The 14764-nt window shown below is 36.3% G+C and overlaps 1 protein-coding gene across 1 annotated transcript in view; it reads right to left on the reverse strand.

Moving 5' to 3' along the window:
• Positions 1–14764, reverse strand: part of slc8a2a (solute carrier family 8 member 2a) — a 33546-nt gene that overhangs the window by 3844 nt on the left and 14938 nt on the right. The window contains exons 2-8 of the mRNA XM_084413917.1: positions 8086–8413; positions 7385–7522; positions 6637–6864; positions 6232–6486; positions 3937–4380; positions 3272–3621; positions 194–297 (exon numbers count right to left, since the gene is read on the reverse strand). Of these exons, the coding sequence (XP_084270043.1) occupies positions 194–297; positions 3272–3621; positions 3937–4380; positions 6232–6486; positions 6637–6864; positions 7385–7522; positions 8086–8385 (1819 nt within the window). The 5' untranslated portion in view covers positions 8386–8413. The remainder of the gene's footprint in view (positions 1–193; positions 298–3271; positions 3622–3936; positions 4381–6231; positions 6487–6636; positions 6865–7384; positions 7523–8085; positions 8414–14764) is intronic.

Consider the following 14764-nt stretch of genomic DNA (forward strand, 5'->3'; position numbering starts at 1 on the left):
TAGTTTGTCCCCCTGTTGTGCTGTTGTTATTGATCTGAAACTGGACACTGGTCATAGAAATGTGTGTGTCTGCGAGGCGAGTAGGAGGCTATTGAGGCTATTAGCAAGCATTCATAGAAATCTCGCACAATGAGAAAATATGAAAATACTATAACATATGTGATGATTAACAAGAATAGGTACAGACACAGACCTGAGATGCCTCTCTTGAGCCAATTGGGTTCTTCAAGTACAATGTAGAAATTTTCTCGCTTCTCATATTCCTGCATGTTAATGATGCGCACCTGTAGTGTCTTACTGTGGATACACGCACACAAAGGGCAAAGGTCAAATAATCATTTCCTCTTGGTTTTACCTCTGAAATATTAAAGGAGACCTCAGCATTTAAATCACATCAGAGTTGGGCCTACATGAATACTTTAACACACAGTGCATAAATAATTAACCCACACACAGATGAACTGAGACTAGCATTCGGTTGTGTACATGCTCTCCTCTCCACAAACCACTGCTTTATTGAGGGTTTAAGATTTATCTAATTTGTTTTAACAATAAAAGGTACATTCATTCAGTGTGTGTATGTGGTATGATTTTGGTCTTTGCCATGTACTCGCTGAAGCTTCACTTTACAGACAGCAGAGATTTCAACCTCATCAGATTTCACATACACATGTATGAAGTAATAAAATCCTGTCAAAAGTGGATTCTAACTGCCAGGAAAAAATGTGAATGTGAATTTGAACCACATTGTTCATCAAAATACTTGTACTTTCAAAATACAACCTATCATAAATGCTCTACTTTAAGCATATAACATAATATAATGTTATAATATAATATTTATAATATAATTATTTATATTATAATGTTATGAAAAGAATATTTAATTATACTATAGCTAGATGTACTGAAGATCTATATGAGATCTAGATATAGAGATCTATGGATATGCTGTATGTAATCACCTTGTGTCAACCTTAAACCTTCTAGCCCAGGACAAGTTGGTTAAAAATTATTCTTTACAAAAAAAAACCCACGACATTTGCTGCTCAGAATCCAGTATTAGCATAACAGATTCAGTCTGGAAGCCCACACAGGACACTAGAGACCATCTCAGAAGTGAACACATCATTTCAGGGATTATAGACTAAACAGCATAAATGTTAGTACTGGGGAGAAAGAGACCTCTAGTGCCTCAAATGAGAAGTGAGGGCATAGTGACAAATAATAGAGGTTGTTTGTATGCCGATGGCGATGTAATACAAGGTTTAATATCAGTGCATTAGCTACAAAACTACAGCTAAACTAGTGTTTCAGAATTTCAACTTAAGTCTTTAATAATGCTTATTGTGCATTTTGAAAAATGGTAATTAAATCATAGATAGTAAATGGATATGATAAATAAATTGAGATACACTACTGTTCAAAAGTAAGATTTTTAAAATAAATTAAATATTTGTATTCAGCAAAGATACATTAAATTGATCAAAAAGTGACAGTAAATACTTTTAAATTAAGCACAACTATTTTCAACATCGATGATAATAACAATAAGAAATGTTTCTTGCACACCAAATTAGTAATGTAGAAATAGCTGCTAAAAAATGAGCTTAAATATAGTAAAATAGAAAACTGTCATTTTAAATTGTAATAATATTTCACAATATTACTGTTGATCAAAATAAATGCAGTCTTGGTAAGCATAAGAAACTTCTTTAAAAAAACGATTTAAAAAATCGTACAAACCTCAAACATTTGAACAGTAGTGTATGTTAATTTATTATACCTTTATAATGCATTATAACTGCATAGCATATATTAGTAAAGTATATTAATGGGCTGTAATGGTCCACAATTGTCCATAAATAGAGATTTTTAAGTGCTACTGCCAGACTGCTTATTGAGATACTTACCAAAATACTTCAACATCAACAGAGCCGGATTAGTACCCCCAGGGGCCCCTGGGCACTGAAGCTCATGGGCCCCCCTCCCCTACCTGACAACCACACTCTCCAAAGGAACACACACACACACACACACAATACTAAGGCCCACCAGGTGTGGGATTTGACATGCCATCACTATTGGTCAAAAGCTGAATGACAAGTTCACAAGACAATGATAAAAAAAACAATTTCTAAAAAGTAGGGCAGCACGATTTGGGGAAAATGTCATATTGCGATTATTGAGGTCAATATTGTGATTGCGATATAATAAACAAATGGTTTCATGAGTCAACTTGCTTGGTTCTCAAGTAAAATGCACACACAGATTAGTGATAATGCTGAAATGTGTATTTCTCGACTCAAACTATCAACAACAACTAAATGCACTGTGTTTTCAAATTAAAATAATATTTTTTACAAAATTAAATATTGACATCTTTGCAAACTTGTTATTTGTCTCAATAATACAATAGTAAAAAATAAATGTCATATTTACCAGTGCCCTTACTGTCTAACAGGTAGGCCTAGGACATATACCGATATTGAGTAAAGTTATCAAACAGTCTGCACTGCATAAATTATAAATTAAATATAGACTAATCCTTATTAAAGCTAAAAACATTCTTTAGTCAAGAGCAGTGAGTAATTTTATCTATTCTTTTTGTTCTTTGATTAACTTTACTGACAGAAAGCTTTATTAGCTGCTGTCTCTTTAAGACCAGCCAGAGACACTGATCTCACACGCGACTCGTTCTCTCACACCTCTTCATGTTCATCATAAGACAGCTCTTATGTTATGAAGATACTCGACAAAAAACTGATATTTTGGCATAATTGTGTGTGTTATTGTAAGTTCAAGCACGAAAGAGAACTGTATTCTGGCGTGCTGTCTGTGCGCACGATACTGGTGCGTCTTTCTCTATGTGTGTGTGTGTGTCACAGTCACACTTTTGTATTGTCGCACATGAATTGTGTAAAAGCATTTGCATGAATAAGAGCGGGATCATATAATGTAATATACACTTTTTTAAATTCTGATTGGATAGTTATCAAGATCGAGGCCAAGCCTTGTGTATACTATTTTTATGTAGCGCACAAAAAAAACTGCACGTGCACGTGCCCAGATTGCCGGTATGGTAGGTCCGGCCCTGACCATCAATATAACACATGCATTAAACCACACTACAATTACCTAATTTCAAACTTTCAAACTTTGTGTGAATGTGGCAGGGTTTTGTGTGCATGTGAAAGGTAAATACTCAATCGTGTAGGTAAAGTTAAAATAACAAGGTATTTGAATTTAAAACCTTAGTGTGGACATTTACCTAGTCTGCTCATTGGCAAACTCCAGCTCTCCTTGTGTGTGCTCATAGTCAACACCCTGTCGAGCAGAACCGTCCTCTGTGTGATACGGAATTGTTACGGTCCCACGTATACCTGATGTCCGGTTCACAGGCACCTCCACCACACCTGAACATTCACCCACGCAGAGCTCCTGCTGACCAAATGCGAAGACTCCCGCATGGTCATCATCCAGAATGGTTACTGTGGTTACGAGGGGTTCAACCAGTCGGGCACCGTCAGTGTTGGTCCCACCCTCTCCCTCTCGCAGGTTTGAGAGACGCACAAAGAAGTGTTCGTCCTCTTCAAACACATCATCATCAATAATGCCCACCTATAAAAAGCACACATGCATCTTAAGACAACTCTCATATTCAACTCGAACACATACACTACTGTTCAATAGTTTGGGGTCAGTACGAATTTTTAAATGTTTTTAAATACTGTAAAAACATAATATTGTGGGATATTATAAAAAATTTAAATAACAATTTTCTATAAGAATATATTTTAAAATAGGAATATAATCCAGTCTTCAGTGTCTCATGATCCTTCAGAAATCATTCTGATTTGATAATATGTCAATAATGATTATAATAAATCAATGATTCTTTTTTTGTTCATGGATCAGACATCATCACTTTCTCACCTTTATTTCCTTGCGTGTCTCTCCGGGCTGAAATACGATCGTTCCCTCACAATACTCATAATCTGCCCCAGAACTGGCTGACCCATTCTCTGTCCTGTAATCGACGTGGAAGGTTCTGGTGCCGGTTCCTCCCTGTAAACAGACCCATAGACTCACGTTCCCACAGTTCTCACTGCAGTGATACTGTGCCTGCTCAAAAGCTATCTGAGAACAGGTGGCCAGGTCACTCTCAGTCGAATCTCCAGTGACTCTCTTTGCCTGTTCGGCTGCGGCATGTTTCTTCAGTACATTCCCAGCACCAATCATCATGCGTGTTGCCTGTACGCGGTAAAAGGCCCGGCTCTTATGCTGTTTCTGCATGGTGGCATAGTTGGCCATCTCAATCAGCTGATCCAGGTCTTTGTCCGGATGCTTCTCTCTCAGTTCCTTCAGCATACGGATCACCTACAACCATAGACAGTCTCAGTTACATCCGATAATCTTCCATTTCAATGTTCAACATCTTTATATGTAAGGGATGATATTTAGTCGATCAAAATCGTAAAAAGCTCTGGTAGGGCAATCAGTGGCCAGTTGCATAAACTGCTTAGACTAGTCTCAAAAGTTAGTCATCAAATTTTTTCATACCTTTTTAAAGTCAGTTACCTAAAAGGTATACTGGTATAATTTGACTTGTAAAAGTAAGACTGTTTACCCTTTAGTTAACTGCTAGTTGGTCAAATTAGTTTTTAAGACAGTCTTAACATAATGGCTATTTTTATGCAACTGGCCCCAGGTCTTGTATCACCCTGTTTATTTTGAGATAATGACCGACTGACTGTGCATTATCCCACTATATGGCTACTTAGCAAATTAGTAAATAAATGGACATGAAATATTGATTCGAAATTAAAATATGTGAGATAATCACATATTTTATTATTGTTTAAAAAATTGGAGATCAGTAAGAATTATTTTTATTATTCTCTTATGCTCAGAGGCGGACAGAGTACACAGCTTCATTACTTGAGTAAAAGTACAGATACCCCTTGCTAAATTTTACTCAAGTACAAGTAAAAGTACTACAGTCAGATGTCTACTTAAGTAAAAGTACTGAAGTACTTGTTTTTAAAAGTACTTGAGTATCAAGAGTACAAGAGTACATTTTCTAAATATTGCATTACTACTGCCACAGTGCTTACATTGGTAAACACAGCAAACACTTGAAGCGAAAACTATCATTAACTTGTTCAGAAAATTGAAATAGTCTGGCGAGGTGGGGCCACGGGCTGGCACATTCCCGGGATGGACCTGCTGCGTCTTCATCCATTGTTTCGTCCATGGTTTCGTCTCTTATCTAAATCTGACCATGGAGTTGACTTTGGCGGAAAGCTGAAGGTGATTGCTGATAGGCTGTCCCAATCAGTGGCGCCTGCACAGTCCAATCACGTTTGAGAGGGAAACAACAAATTGAGGGTGTCCGAGATTTTTTATTTTTTTTTGAAGTAGTAACGGGTACTCACGGTTATTATGGATAGAAATGTAGTGGAGTAAAGAGTACAATATTTGCCTCTTAAATGTACTTGAGTAAAGTCATGAGTACTCCCCAAAAATGATACTCGAGTAAAGTACAGATCCCTCAAAATTGTACTTAAGTACTGTACTCAAGTAAATGTACTCCGTTACTGTCCGGCTCTGCTTATGCTCACCGAGGCTGCATGTTTTTAAATACAAAAATACAGTAAAACAGCAATGTTGTGAAATATTATTTCATTTTAAAAGAACTGTTTTCTAATTGACTATATTTATTTCTGTGATGGCAAATTCATTACTAGTCTTCAGTGTCACACGATCCTTCAGAAATCATTTTAATATGCTGATTTGCTGCTCAATAAGCATTTCAATGTTGTTCAATATTTTTGTGGAAACTGTTTTTCAGGATTCATTGATAAATAGAAAGTTAAAAAAGAGACAACTATTTGAAAAACCTAATATTTAAAAATAAAATAAAATATTTTATTTGAAATGGAAATATTTTGTAGCATTATAAATGTTTTTACTATTATGTTTAATTTTATTTGCCAATTTAATAAGTCCTTGCTGACAGTATTTATTTATTTTGGAAAAAAACTAATCTTACAGACCAACGTTTTGAACAGAAGTGTATGTGAGGAAGAGGAAACTGCAAAGTTCTATGAGAAATATAAAACTGTCAAAATGTAGGAGATTGGTTGCAGGAGAGAATGGTCAAATATATACATTTGCAATCAATATACAAAGATATTTGACCATAGAATCTGTTTTGTTTTGTCTCACCTCCTCTCTCTCCTGCTCGGGTTCTTTGGTTTTCTCCATATTGATGCTGGTGGTGCTGTTTTGATATTTGTCTGCCATGATGGCATCAATGCCTCTGGGTGCTAGCTCACCCTCCATCTCCACAATGATACCATGACGTTTATCAGCACGGTATCGTTTGTGCAAATACTTGTAAAAGAGCAGGCGCCGGTCAGCGATCCACGCCATTAAGACACACACAGGGAAGAAGAACAGAGTGACCAGAGCCTCCCAGACCTCTCACACACACACACACACACACACACACACACACACACACACACACACACACAATGAAGTAGATCAAATTAGCCACAAAATTTACATCCACATATAAATATTAACATCCACATTATGCAAACATGTTCTGCTTACGAACACACACACCTGTACAACGCCAGGGCTTATGACTGCCAGGATGAGGTAGAGCCAGATGTAGGCAAAGATGCTCCAGCTTGCAGTAATGAAGAAGACTCTGAGGTGTTTAATCTTCCTCACCTCTCCATCAGGTATAACCCACACACACACTCCGATTATCACGAACATGTTAAATGCGGCACTGCCCACTATAGTGCCAGGACCCAGTTCTCCTGACTCAAAACCATGTCCACACACCTGTTACACACATACAAAGCAGAGAACAATACTACCAATACTAATACTTTACTTTCCAAAGCAATTAGTAATGCACAATTTAGGGTTTTTTCAAGACTATATTTTTTTCTATCAATGAAAGTTGAATGTCACTGGCCGATGTAGGTTAGTATGATTTCTACTACCCCAGAGGTTGCTTCATTTCTTCAGGTTTTAGGAGAGACGGAATTCTCGTACAAATTAGTCATTTCTGGAGAATGATTTCTTAATTTTCCAGAATAATTTCTAGAGAAGTAAAAATGAGTCATGTCTGACAATTGAAATATTTAACTGAACGTCACTGTGTTAAACCACACTGAGTTAAATGATATGTCTTTACATGGATGAATAGCGGGTGAAGTCATCACTTTAAACTGATGAGGTGTGTGTGTCAGTCGTTTAATAATTAACCTGAAAAAAAAAAAACCTAGGCCTTCACTTTTCTTGTGACAAACCACTGAGCAATGCGAGTTGCTGGTTTGTTTTGAAGTTGTGTGCGTACCTCTATTACAGACAGCAGGATCTCAGGGGCTGATGAACCCAAAGCCATGAGTGTGAGGTTGGAGACAGTTTCATTCCAGACCCTTACTGTCATTACTGTTTTCTCTCCATTAGCACCTGTCACAGTCACCTCCTTCTCCTAGGGAGAAGAGACACATTAAGTTTATAGAAACAACTTCATATGGGTGGGCTGAATGACCAAAATCTTATTTCACACTAGCAATTTTTAAAACAATACAAGTATATCACAATGTAGTAAATAGATTATATTTTAATAACCATGTAGTATTGCCTATTTTTGGACAGTCAAGTGAGTTTACTTTATAAATAAAGGCACTTCATCTCATTTGACTTTTTTCTTTCTGTTTTGAAGTAGATTGACACAAACTACAACAGTAAGGACTTCAACCATATATTAAATCACCTAGTTTTTTCCTCTTCTTGAAAGCAGTTCTGCTCACTAATGTCTTTGCCAATATATCTACCGTGGAATAAAAAAATATCAAATTCTCTGCTGGATTTGTGTGGACACACACCGTCATACCGTACCATCATATTGTCATACTGGCCAGCACAAGAGACTTATTTAAAAAACATACAAAAAATATTTTATCTATAGATATTCTTATCTTTCTCTCTCGTTATATATATATATATATATATACATATATAATACTTATTGTTTTTGTTTTTTTGCCACACCTGTGAAGTGATGGTCTCGATGGCAGACATGAAACGATCAGCAATGATAGACACACCCAGGAACATGTAGAGAAGACATGAAAAGTAGATCACTGCTCTCATTGCCTGCATTGCCAGGGAAGGGTTTTGTGGCAGCCACACAGGAAGTAGAATCCCTGGATGACATTTGACTTTATCAGAACAGGATCCTTTGGGGCCATCTGCACTACTGTTGCTGTTCCCATGAGCACTGCCACCCAAACACACCTGTGGAGAGAGGAGGAGAAGGAGGAGAAGATGGAGGAGTAGAGGAGGAGCCATGACCACATATGGCGAACAGAAAGGTTTTCTTGAGGTTGGGAGATTGAAAGGGAGAGAAAAAGAGAGTGGGGATTATTCATACAAAGCATGATCAATCAATCATGATACATTTTATTATATAATGCAACAATGTAAATAAGAATGTTTTTTACAAATGATTTACACAGAAATTCTGCTTGTGTTTTATGAATGAGGCCCAATCTCAATATGTGGATGCAGTACATCCTTGTGAAGAACAGTAAATGTGTGTGAGTCCATTTCAGTCCTAATCTAAACCACAGGACTTATCAACGGTTCATTAATCATGCCTGGCCCACACTGGACACAGGCAGTCCAACCTAATGGATCCATGAGACTTAAAGGAACCGTATGTAAGATTGTGGCCAAAACTGATACTGCAATCATTTTCAAATTACTGTAGAGCAGTGTATCCCCTCCCCCTCCCCCTCCCCCTCCCCCGACTCGAGGTTGCCAGATAGGCTGCAGGATCCAGCAGGAACGTAGGCTGGTACAAGGAGCTTCCAATGGCAAGTCTCCTATACAAATCCTTGTTTTATTTCGGACTTTGTCACGACGTATTTCGGATTCATAACGAGGTCTTTTAGGTTTCGTAACGTTAGACATTTTTTATCCGACACGTTTGTAGCTGCAGCTGTGGTAACTAGAGCAGAGCTGGCAACCCGGATGCCGAAACACTACTGACTTCATGATTGGTAGATAGGTGGAGGGTGGTGCATCAGGCCAAAACACAACATGACAACATCAACATCAGTTGAGGGCTGCAACTTCACTTTTAAATGACAATATCCTGGCCGTACTACTGTTGTCAGTGATATAAGTATTTGAAATGAACATGATTTCTTAATGTCTAGTGACATATCAGGGCCATTTTATGATTAATTGAAATACATTTCTTACATACGGTTCCTTTAAGGTCCTTGCACACTGGGTCCGAAATTTTCGTATGCGATTTTTCCTATTCGTCATTCGGTGGCTCTGAATTGTCAAAACACCTCTAAAAAAGGCTTGCTACGGATGCGAAAAACGCAGAAAATCGAACCCGATCCGAATTTTTTTATGACGAATGAAAGTTTCGCAGGCAGCGTGTAAACGTGATTGACACAGTATGCAAGGACCTTAATACTACAAGTGGACTGGCAGCAGTGGTACATCAAAAATGAAAGAAAGTCATAAAAACAGCATGCTTTCAGTTTGAATAAGTATATGGTTTATTAACTATTTACACTTTCTAAAGAAAATACCAATGGTTGTGAAGTAGCAAATGAAAAGTGTTTTAGGTAAAGAATTACCATAAGAAAAGTAACTTAACTACAATCAGCGACTAAATGCAGTACTATTCAAAAGTTTCAGGTCAGTAAATTTTTTATTTTATTTAAATAATACTTTTATTCAACAAGAACACATTCAATTGCGCAAAAGTGACAGTAAGAATATTTATAATGTTACAAAGATTTATATTTCAAATAAATGCTGTTCTTTTATTTTATTTATACAGTTTAAAGTTACAGGGACAGTGCACATTAATAAACATTTATGTAAATGTGCCAGTTTAGCCAACTTGGCTAATTTTCAACTGTAGTCCCTGGGCAGGTGTGATGTCAGATAAAATACATTAAAACAATCAACAATACTTATACATACATTAAATCACATTTCATAAAATACATAAAGTACATTAAAACAAGGACAACAAAACATAAAACAAGGCAAACCATGCTTCAGGTGATTTGAATAACTACAAAGTATGGGCAGTCACACACTTGATTGTCTTTTAACCATGATTTTAAGTTAATTTTAAATGACCAATATGAATCACAGTCTCTGATAGACGTAGGCAAACTGTTCCATGTGCGAGCTGCTCTCACAGAAAAAGCTGACTGTCCAAAGGCAGTTCTCCTCATTTGTATTACACAATCACCTCTTGACACAGACCTGGTGTGTCTAACAACAGTTGTTTTCTGCTTTATAAAAGCAGTAAGTTGGGCCATGAGCTAAGCCATGTCAAATTTTATAAACAAGACAAACATCTGTAAATTTGATAAGATTGTCCCAGGTCATTAAATTATGTTTTTTAAGCAGTAACAGTGGTGATAGGTATTTGGCTTCCTATCAAGCACCTTAGAAGCTTGATGGTAAAGTAGCTGCACAGGTTTAAGTGTTGTACTGGAGGCTTGTGCCCAGCTAGTCAAACAGTATAACAGATGTGGCATGATCATGGCATTCAAATATATTGTAGCTGCCTCTGTAGTTAAACAATTTCTGATATGACGGAAATTTGACAAGTTGAATTTTACTGTATTTATAACCTTTTTAATTTGTTTTTTAAATGTTAGATTAGAATCAATTATTATACCTAGATATTTATCAGATACCGTTGACAGCTGTTCCCCTGCAATATAAATATTGGGTGTGGAATTATCTGTTGACCTCTTCATAAAAAACATACAAGCGGTTTTCTTTATATTTAAATGAAGACAGGAATTATTAAGCCATTGCATGACATCGGCCATCACTGCTGTAAGCATTTTTTACTTTCTATTTATCAAAGTATCCTAAAAAAATCCATAAAAATATTAAGCAGCACAACTGTTTTTAACATTATTAATAAGAAATGTTTCTTGAGCATCAAATCAGCATATCAGACTGATTTCTGAACGAAACATATGACACTGAGGACTGGAGTAATGATGTTGAATATACAGCTTTGCCATCAGAGAAATAAAGGACATTTTTAAATGTCAAATACATGCAGCCTTGGGGAGCAGAAAATTCTTTAAAAAAATCTTACCAACCCTACATTTTTGAATGGTGTATAATACAGATAAATATATAAACTGTAATGATATAATATATGTAATAATAAAAATAGACTTAAAGCACTACACCACGGTACACCAGTATTACTCGTGCTTTCGAGAGAAACTCGTAACCTAGAGCACAAATGGAAACAAACTCATTTAGAGGTCTTTAGAATCGCATGGAAAGACACCATGTCCTGCTATAAAAAGGCTCTAAAAGCTGCCAGGGCCGAGCATCTCCACAAACTCTTAGAAAATAACCAAAACAAGTTTTTTATTTAGTACAGTAGCTAGTTTAACAAATAAATATGCGTCACCTGAACTGAATATTCAAAGTTCAGTAGTAAGGACTTTATGAATTTCTTCACTGAGAAAGCATCAGAAATGCAATAGTAAATGTACAACCTTTGACAGCATTTTATGATTTAGCCTCAATTATCGTCCCCCGAGAACAATTGCAGTGCTTTACAACTATAGGACAGGAAGAGCTAAATAAACGTATCACTGCATCTAAACCAACAACATGTTTATTAGATCCAATACACCACTAAATTACTGAAAGAGTTGTTACCTGTGGCAGAAGAATTGTTACCTCTTCTCAATATTCACTCGTCTTTATCTCTCCCAAGACCGTTCAAGCTGGCAACTACTAATCCTCTTATTAAGAAACAACAACTAGATCCAAATGAATTGGCAAATTACAGACCCATTTCAAATCTTCCAATTATGTCTAAAATACTAGAAAAAGTTGTGTCCGCTCAATTGTGCTCCTTTCTGCAAAAAGGAAAAGAAAAGAAAAAAGAAAGAAAAAGATATCTATGAAAAATGTAGGCCCCATGATAGCACAGAAACTTACTTCTAGCTTCTGACCAAGGCTGTATCTCAATACTAGTTTTACTTGATCTTAGTGGCGCACTCGACACTATAGATCACTTTAGAATTCGATTACAAAATTACATCGTACCGTAAGCATTTTGTTTATTTAAAAAGGAGATTATCCAAGTTAATGTAACCAAAAGGTGAAAAGAAATGCTAAAGTTATTAAAGAACATTAAAATAGAAAGAAGTTGATTTAAGTTATTATTAGTTGAATATTGATTTGACCAACGAGAGCTCTTCATCATCCTGCGAGTGTCGGCGTGCATGTATACAACAGGAGAGAGAGCTGAGCATGACGGAGGAAAGACATGAGCTGAAATTCTCTGAAAAGTGTACAGAAATAGTAGTTAAACGTGTTCAAGTTCATTTATTTCGTACCTTCCAGGATCTGAAAAAGCCAATTGACTATTGTTGAGTCACATTTTCTCAGCATAATATAATCAATGGTAAAAAGTGTTTTTATAAAACTGCATAGTAAAAGATTGCGTCAATAATGTTATTTAGTTGCAGTAAACAGTGTTTATTCCCTTTTTCACGTTGTATTTCGGATCATTTAAAAGAGGGTTATACATGTGGTCATAGAGAACCGAGGGGTTATTCCTTTTTCATTGCAGTTCACCGACGCCACTGTGCCTGTGTAAAAAATAAACTATTAATATAGAGGTAAATGACTACAATATATAATTTTTTGTAAAATGGTATTTGTATGTGTAATTGGTTTCATTTGGTTATTTTGATCTTTGATGTGAAATTATTTTTGGATCCACAAAATGAATGCTCTGGTCTGTGATCAGGCCAATTTTTCTTCTTCTTTGTGTTTATCTATTTTTTGGTTCTATGGATTGTGTTACTCCTGTGATCTGAAACTTCACATTTGATGGCGAGCAACCCAAATTCTACACTGGTACAGAGAAAAGAGGACAACAAATCATAAAGAAGAGGTTAATTTTCTTCCTTTTATTTATCAGCCCTGCTTTATGGAAGTAAGACAATTCCAATTTAGAGAACTATTAAGCTCCCTTCCTGGAGGGAATTGACAAATACAGAAAAAGAGAAGAAACTGATCAGCATTTTACAGAACATTGAACTATTGATGGTGTATATGGTTACCCAATATGATTGATATTGAGGTTCTTACTCATTGTAACAGCTCCTTCACGGTCTCTAATCCCTCTGATAAATGTTTTTGGTCCTGCAGCATTTAATTTAGAAATCCCAACTTGTAATAATTGCTTTAATAAGATAATTGTTTCTGCCTAAATAAATACATGATATTAGCTAAGAACTGACATATGGGCAATACTTTGAGACAGTCACCTCTGATAACAGATTACTCTAAACTGTAATGTTGAAACATGAATTTTTCTGAAAAGCTGCTTTGAAGCAATATGTATTATGAAAAGCGCTATACAAATAAATGTGCATTTAATTGAATGTGAATTTAAATAAATGGAGCCTTGGTGAGCATAAGAGACTTCTTTCACATTTTAAAAACATTTTACAGACCCGCACAATTTTGAAAATCAGTTGTTCAAAAGATGTAAAAAGACGGGACCAATTACTATTTAGTATGCAAATATTACAACAGCAACATCACTGTTGGTTATATTTTAGTGCAAGAGATTTTACTTTAATTTTAAGGTAGAATAGGCCTACAACAAATTTCAATAGAGTGCTGCCATGCACCAAAAGCTCTGACATAACACATCCATTTATAGATTTGTAATCTTAATTTCTCTCCTTCTCCTTCTTATTTTCCTCTGATTGTTTCTCTGACCGTCACCTGTGTGGTAGAGATTGAGAGTGACGTGCTGGATTGAACCGTGTGTTCATATTTCACTTTCTAATCTGCGCTATGGTTACCTGGACATCAGCTTTGCTGTGTTACTCTACACCACTGTCCAAAAATAACCTGCCCATGACACATGGCCCTACAACTAAAACACATACTCATATGTACATGTGTATGAAAGTGTCTTGTATGTTATTGTAGATGTTGGGTGACAGTGTGTGTTTGTTTGTGTGTATTTGAATAAGTTAGTATGTGTTACAGTTATGTGTGTGTATGTTTCTGTGCAGGTGTGTGCGTGTGCCTGAAACTGAAATGTCTCCGATTACCACGATGACACTGTTTCAGTCTGTCAGTGCCGCTGATAAGTGATTGGCCGGATTGGCTTACACACAGAGCTCTGACAGCTTAATAGGAGTTAGCACCTCTTAGTGGTTAAGATTACCACCACCAGAGAGAGAAAGTGACAGAGGGAGATAGAGGGAGAAAGGCAGAGGATCCGTTCTTGGAAACGTGAGAGTGACAAAGAAAAATGTAGAGGATGGTTAGGTAAAAAGAGAAAGAATAAAAACATCAACATATTTAGGAAATGCCTCATTTTCAGCTGATTTGCCAAAATACATTTATTTTATGAACTAATTAAAACTGATAATTAAAAATATATACTGTATATATTGTAATGTTAACACTACTCTTATTTTACCCAAAACTTTAAGGTTTTTTTTTTTTTTTTTTTTTACAGCATCGATCTGATTTTTAATATAAATTCCATGAATTCATTTCAAACTCTCAGCCACAATTGGCGCTTTTCCACTGCATGGTACGGCACGGTTCGGCTCGGTACGGTTCGACTCGGCGCGGAACGGTTCGGCTCGCTTCGCTTTTCCACTGC

The sequence above is a fragment of the Rutilus rutilus genome, assembly GCF_951802725.1.
Source record: "Rutilus rutilus genome assembly, chromosome: 7".
In the NCBI taxonomy this organism is placed as follows: domain Eukaryota; kingdom Metazoa; phylum Chordata; class Actinopteri; order Cypriniformes; family Leuciscidae; genus Rutilus; species Rutilus rutilus.